Source organism: Orycteropus afer, unplaced genomic scaffold (assembly GCF_000298275.1).
Source record: "Orycteropus afer afer isolate SDZICR_OR568_19922 unplaced genomic scaffold, OryAfe1.0 scaffold00174, whole genome shotgun sequence".
Taxonomy (NCBI): domain Eukaryota; kingdom Metazoa; phylum Chordata; class Mammalia; order Tubulidentata; family Orycteropodidae; genus Orycteropus; species Orycteropus afer.
Window position 1 is genome coordinate 5,712,142 of NW_006921761.1, and position 6,793 is coordinate 5,718,934.

A 6,793-nucleotide genomic window follows, 5' to 3' on the forward strand; every position below is an offset into this window, starting at 1 on the left:
AGCGGCCGGACTCGCCCTACTCGCCCGGCAGACCGCGGGTGCCAGGCGCCTTCCTTCCGGGTGAGGACAGGGCCTCCCGCGCCGACCCGCAAGGCCCGAGCGGCGCGCACTGCCGCCCCGCGGACGCCGTCGCCGCACGCCGGGCAGTTGTAGGCGCGGGGCCGCTATCTCCGGCCCGGCGTTCCGGGAAAGGCAGCCGGGGGCGGCTTTCCGGGGCGTCTGGGACAGAATGCCACGATGGACGAGGGGGAGGCGCCCCTGCTCCCTGACAGTCTCGTCTACCAGATTTTCCTGAGCCTGGGCCCCGCGGACGTGCTGGCCGCCGGCCTGGCGTGCCGCCAGTGGCAGGCCGTGTCCCGGGACGAGTGCCTGTGGAGGGAGCAGTTCTACCGCCACTACCAGGTGGCCCGCGACGTGCCCCGGCACCCAGGTCAGCGGGGCTGCCCCCGAGCGGGCTGGCGGGGCGGGGGGGCCGCCCGGGGGCGGGGCGCCGGGGCACGTCGCGGAGGACGCCCTGTCCCTGCAGCCGCCACGTCCTGGTACGAGGAGTTCCAGCGACTGTATGATGCCGTGCCCTGCGTGGAGGTGCAGACGCTACGGGAGCACACGGACCAGGTCTTGCACCTGAGTTTCTCGCACTCGGGCTGCCAGTTCGCCTCCTGCTCCAAGGACTGCACGGTGAAGGTGAGGGGGACTGGCCGAGAGGCGGAGGGCCAGCACAGTCCGGTCCTGAGGTTGCCCCCTGTCGGGCACAGGCTGCCAGGGGCATGCACACGCACGCAGGCACAAAATGGGGCTTTCTGGGTCGCTTCGGCTCCCACCCCGGCTGCCCCTTGCCAGCGGGTAACTCCTGCCTCCACAACAGGTTTGGAACAACGACTTGGCTGTCTCGCTCCTGCACAGTGTGGACATGCGGCCGTACAACTGGAGCTACACCCAGTTCTCCCAGTTCAACCCGGACGACACGCTGCTGCTGGCGTCGGGCGTGTTCCTGGGACCCCACAACTCCTCGTCGGGCGAGATCGCTGTCATCAGCCTGGGTGAGGGCCGCCCTGCCCCCGCCCCCGGCTCCTGCCGTCCCCTGCCTGGCCTGACCCCATGCTGTCCCGCAGACACCTTCCTCCTGCTGTCTCGCGTGAGGAACAAGCCGTACGATGTGTTTGGCTGCTGGCTCACAGAGACGAGCCTGATCTCGGGGAACCTGCACCGCATCGGTGACATCACGTCCTGCTCCGTGCTCTGGCTCAACCATGCCTTCCAGGTGGGGACTGGGCGGGGCGGGTGCAGGGAGCCACGCCCACCGGCCCCGGCCACGCCCACCGGCCACGCCCCTCCCCATGCAGGACGTGGAGTCGGAGAAAGTGAACGTGGTGAAGCGGCTCTTCAAGATCCAGAACCTCAATGCCAGCACCATCCGCACCGTCATGGTGGCCGACTGCAGCCGCTTCGACAGCCCCGACCTGCTCCTGGACGCCAGCGGTTCAGCCGCGCCCCCGTGCCGCGTCTTTGACCTGGGCGGCGGCAGCGACAGCGAGGACGAGGCGCCGGCCCCGGTGCGGGCCAAGGAGGGCCTGCGGCGCCTCCTGGATGACGTGCTGGACGGGCGGGCGCAGCCCCCGCTGTCCGCCAACGTGCTGGAGACCAGGGTGGCTGAGCTGCTGGGCCAGGGCCGCACCAGGCCCCCGGAGCCAGTGGCCGGCGACAAGCACAAGTACCTCATCTTCACCACGGGCTGCCTCACCTACTCTCCGCACCAGATCGGTAACGGGGCTGAGGGGCCGGCGGGTGGGTCAGCCCGGGAACCGCCAGCTGCGGGCGGGGAGCCCGCCGAGGGCTGTGCACCGTGAATGCACGCGCAGGGGCGCTCGGCCAGGAACCCGCGGCCGGCCGGGGAGGCTGGACCACTGCTCAGGCGGCGCCCTCCCCGTCCGGCCCTCGCAGGCATCAAGCAGATCCTGCCGCACCAGATGACGACGGCGGGGCCGGTGCTGGGGGAGGAGCGCGGCGCCGACGAGTTCTTCGACGCGCTGGATCACGTCATCGACGTGCACGGCCACGTCATCGGGATGGGCCTGTCGCCCGACCACAGGTGGGTCCCCGGGGAGGGCAGAGCCCAGCGGGGGCCGGGTGGGACGGCGGCGACCTAGCTGTGACCCCTGGCCAGGTACCTGTATGTGAACAGCCGCTCGTGGCCCAGCGGCGCGGTGGTGGCCGACCCCATGCAGCCGCCACCCATCGCCGAGGAGATCGACCTGCATGTGTTCGACCTCAAGACCATGCGGGAGGTGAAGCGGGCCCTGCGTGCCCACCGCGCCTACACGCCCAACGACGAGTGCTTCTTCATCTTCCTGGACGTCAGCAGGGACTTCGTGGCCAGGTGCAGAAAGGCTGAGACGTGGGGTGTGGGGGGCGCAACATGTGATTGGGCACAGCCGGTGTGGGGCTTGGGGGCGTGTTGGGAGGCACGGCATGTGATTGGGCTCGGGTGAGTGGGGGCGGGGTGATGGTGCAGCATGTGATTGGACACTGGCAGGTATGAGGGCGGGGTGTGTTGGGGGCGTGGCATTTGACCAGACCTGGGCAGGGCATGGGGGCGGGGCATGCACATGGGCGGGGTGGGCAGGGAGACTCACTGGCTGTGGTCCACAGTGGGGCCGAGGACCGGCATGGGTACATCTGGGACCGCCATTACAACATCTGCCTGGCCAAGTTGCGGCACGAAGACGTGGTCAACTCGGTGGTCTTCAGCCCCCGGGATCAGGAGTTCATGCTGACGGCCAGTGACGACGGCACCATCAAGGCATGGCGCTCACCCCGCACCGTGCGCGCCCTCCAGGCCCCGCGCCCGCGCCCACGCTCCCGCCCCTTCTTTTCCTGGTTTACTAGCCAGAGGCGCTGACAGGCGCTTACAGAGCCACCTGGCTGGAGCAACAGCAGCCCAGGGGTGTCCTCGAGCTGGTTGGAGCCCACTGAGGACGTCCCAGGCCCTTTTCCTCATTAGAGACGCTGCCCAGGCCTGTGGGGGTGGAGCTGGCAGCAACCATGCTGCGGGAGGGAGGGTCTGGTTAGTCTGGGCCTGTGGCCAAGGTGGTCTGACCTCAACACACACACGGGCACCCACCTCACCACTGTGACACGAAACACTGGGGGCTGGTGGCCCCAACCACACTGCAGACCAACACGAGTGTCCCCTGCCTGGCCCTGAGGGACACGAGATGGGAGACCCACTCCTCTGGAGACTCAAGGACTCGCTGCCTGGCTGGTGGCTCTTTGGCAAGGCCCTTGGTCTGGCCTGCACGCATGGCACCACACGGCCAGCAAGCCCTATGGGGCCGCAGGGCCAGCCCGCTGGGTGGCAGCGCTCCACCGGATCCGACTGCCCTGGGCCCAGGGCCCCTTGTCTGGCCACCTGGCCTGACCAGCAGCAGGAGGAGGAGCAGGTCAGTGTGCACCCTGGACTGTACCGCATGTCCACTTGTACCCTTGTCACCTGTCCTTTGAATAAACAGCTGGCAACAGCACCAGACTTGCTTTGCGTGCTGTGTCTGCAGAGATGGGGAGAGGCCCTGGACCAGGCCAGGCCTCACAGTCCTCATCCGACAGGTGAAGAGAGACCTGTGGCCACAGTGGGGTCACTGGGGCTAAGCAGGCTGGTGGGAGTCTGTGCCCACCCTTGCCCTGCATAGCTCCCCTGGCAGTCTGAGTAAAGCAAGTGGGGTGGGGTGATAAGTCATTGTGCACACAGGTATCTGAGTACATCATCCCCACTGTCCTGAGCACTTGATGTCCAAGAGGAGAGAAACTGGAACGCTACACACAGACTAAAATGAAACACGTAACGACAAAAGAAGACCGGACAGAACTTTGGAAGGAGACAGATCCGAGTCTACCAGAGATGCAGCCTGAGAAGTGGGAGACTCCAAGACCCAGGGTGTTCCGATCCCCAGCTACCTGCAGGGCTTCCAGGTGGGGCAGGGGTAGTGGTGGAGAGCTCTGTGCACAGAGAAAGGGCCAGATTAGAGAAAGGAAAATCTCAGAAACACGTGCCACTGAGGTCTGGCCCCACGCAGATGCAGCATCAGACGGTGCAGCCTGGGAGATGGCGCAGTGAATCAGCCAGGCTCTGGTCTGGGTGAGGTGGAGGGCGTGGGCAGAGGGCGAGGAGGACAGGGGAGCACGACAGTTGAAGTCCCACAGGACCTGCCCGGCTGACCCTCTTGTCTGTCCCACTGGTACCCCAGCCTAAACTGAATGCAGCCGTAAACCTGGAGGTGTTCAGAGAGGACGTTCTGGGGAAACCTGGTCAAAGGCTGGGAACGGGAACTCGAAGCTCAGTGAGTGTGGAAATGCCCCGCACAGCCAGCCCCCAGATAAGCCCGTGGTGGCCGTGGGAACTCAAGGACCGAAGCTGAGGGAAGGGAACCTTCCTCGCTGTCCGGTGGAGCTGCGATTCCAAAAGGGGGACCAGCCGCCATGACTTTTCTCTGTGACCCCTGCTGCATGGCCCAGAGATGGGCCACTTGGGGAACGGTGTGACGGAATGGGGTAAGCGGCACTAAGGCTCTTCCTCGAGGCCCAACGAGGCCGCTGGGACTAGCAGGAAGATCGTGAGCGGGAAGACTGCTCGCGGAGCAACGTGTGAGCACTAAGGCACAGCCTCAAACTGCAAATGCACGGGTCTGGTTGTACTTATCACACCAGGGCCTTGAGAACTAGCAGACCAGCAACGAGTCCACGCTGCTGACAAGGAGATGCACCCCTGGCACCGACGCAAAGAGCGGTGCAAGGCCTGTGGACACGGCCCAGAGAGGCAGGCAGCGTGGCTTGGCCCCCGCACTGACCACGAGGCTGAGACTCTAGGAAGACTGAAGTGCCAGTACTTCCCATGGGATTCAAGAATCTCACAATGTCATGTCCAGGATGGCGATGGGAGAGTCCAGAATGAGGGGCGCACAAAGAACCGTGGACGTTTCAACTCACGAGGGAAGAGGCCCAGCTGCTGACTTGCTGACAAAGACGTTAAAGCAGCTGTTACGAAACGCTTGCCTGGGCGATTCAAACATCTTCCAGATAGGAGAATATGACGGTCTCGGCAATAAAGAAAGATACAAAAGAACCAAATGGAAACGTCAGAACGGAAAACACGTCACTGGATGGACTCGGTACGGGAGGGACGCGAGAGGACAGTGCTGGGAAACAGGATGGAGCGACGCACGTCACCCAGTCTGAGCAGGGAGAGAAGGAAGACACGGGCGGACAGAACTCTGGAAGGAGACAGATCCGAGCCTAGCAGAGCGGTCCCTCGGGGCGGGGACAGAGGTCTGATGCTTGTGCAGTGGGGACTGCAGAAGAGCGCACAGTGAGTTGAAGGAACGGTAGCTGAAAACCCCAAGTGTGGAGAGAGACGCACCTGCACAGTCAGAGCTGAGCAAGCCAAAACGGAGCCATCCACACCCGGGTGCGTCATCGCCGAAGTGCAGAAAACTGTTGTCAGGTGCTGTCCAGTCGGCGCCACTGCACAGTGGCCCCGTGCCCAGCAGAACCAAACCCCAGCCGGTGGGCGCCGTCCTCACAGTCCTGGTTAGGCTTGAGCCCGTCGTGGCAGCCACCGTGTCAGTCCACCTCGTTGAGGGCCGTCCCCTTTTTCTCTGACCTTCCACCTTACCAAGCAGGACGTCTTCTCAGGGAATGGTCCCTTCTGACAACATGACCAAAGTAGGTGAGACTAGGGCTGCCCATTCTTGCCTCCAAGGAGCACTCCGGCTGCAGTTCTGGGACAAGCCTTACCAGCCCACGGAGGAGAAAGCTTGATGCCTTTGGTTAGGCGGCTTACTGGCAGAGTGGGTTGCCTTCGGGCATTAATTGGTGCAAGAGACTGGCATGAGATGGAGTAGCAGGTTGGCCAGCCCACGGAGCAAGAAGCTGAGTACTTTTTTTGGGGGGAAGGGGCAGGAAGATTTCTGGTGGAGTGGGTTGCCCTTGGGCATTAATTGGCAGAAGCAGAGCTGCCTCAGCCTGCAGTGGGGGGACCGTGGCCTTTGGGGGTGGGGCTACACAGTTTCAAAGAGCCAGGCCTTCACCAACTGGGTTCTGGAGTGCGGGGCTGCTGCCCAAGAGGGAGGGGGCGGGGCTGCCAGGCCCAAGAGGGAGAGGAACGGGGCCGCCAGGCCAACGGGGTGAGGTGGCTCGGGACTGGAGCCACCCAGGGGAGGAGACCTGTACAGCTGCCAAGTTGACAAGGGCTGGAATTGTGCTGGTTCTGTTTGTGGGTCAACCTGGCTGGGCCTGGCTGAGTGGCTGGGCAGCTGGTGGTAGTTATTCCCCATGATGAGACTGGCAATCAACTCCATGGTGGGATCTACCACAAGCAGCGGAGTAGCTGCCTCTGAGATGTGGGCTGCTTCCTGTGTGTAAGGAGAAGCCTTGGGAATGGTCTCTAGCTTGTGGCATGCTTGGACCCTGCATGGAGCCGTGTCACTGTTCAGCAGACCTTGCTCTGCCGACCTTGGGACTCATAATGGACTTGAATTAATGGCCTGTCATGTGGTTTGGTGACATTGGCATTGTGCCATTTTGTCAACCTTGGGCTTGTTAGCCTCAGCAGCCAGCAGCTGTCTGAATGAAGAAAAGCCTCTAGCTTCAGTGGGCCAGGAGCAAGAGGCAGAGCTGAAGCCCAAGGTTGAGGGGCTTTCACCCAGCCCCTAGAGCCTGGCACTTTGAACTTGGACTTAAAGCCTCCAAACTGTGAAGAATAAACTCGTGTTTGTTAAGGCCAACACATTGGTGGTATTTT

At 63.4% G+C, this 6,793-nt stretch overlaps 1 protein-coding gene across 1 annotated transcript; it reads left to right on the forward strand.

Moving 5' to 3' along the window:
* The first annotated feature begins 237 nt into the window (after positions 1-237).
* On the forward strand, positions 238-2,899 carry FBXW5 (F-box and WD repeat domain containing 5). Its single transcript, XM_007946942.2, has 8 exons — positions 238-430; positions 527-684; positions 866-1,040; positions 1,113-1,261; positions 1,344-1,761; positions 1,942-2,089; positions 2,165-2,377; positions 2,650-2,899. Exons 1-8 carry the CDS (start codon positions 238-240, stop codon positions 2,897-2,899), a joined length of 1,704 nt encoding a protein of 567 aa, XP_007945133.1.
* Positions 2,900-6,793: the final 3,894 nt, after the last annotated feature.

Excerpts from the sequence above, each read along its gene's own strand:
- FBXW5 (XM_007946942.2), top strand. The coding sequence starts at position 238 with ATGGACGAGGGGGAGGCGCCCCTGCTCCCTGACAGTCTCGTCTACCAG. Across the intron at positions 431-526 it reads CGACGTGCCCCGGCACCCAG|CCGCCACGTCCTGGTACGAG; the intron begins GTCAGCGGGGCT and ends CTGTCCCTGCAG. Across the intron at positions 1,041-1,112 it reads GATCGCTGTCATCAGCCTGG|ACACCTTCCTCCTGCTGTCT; the intron begins GTGAGGGCCGCC and ends GCTGTCCCGCAG.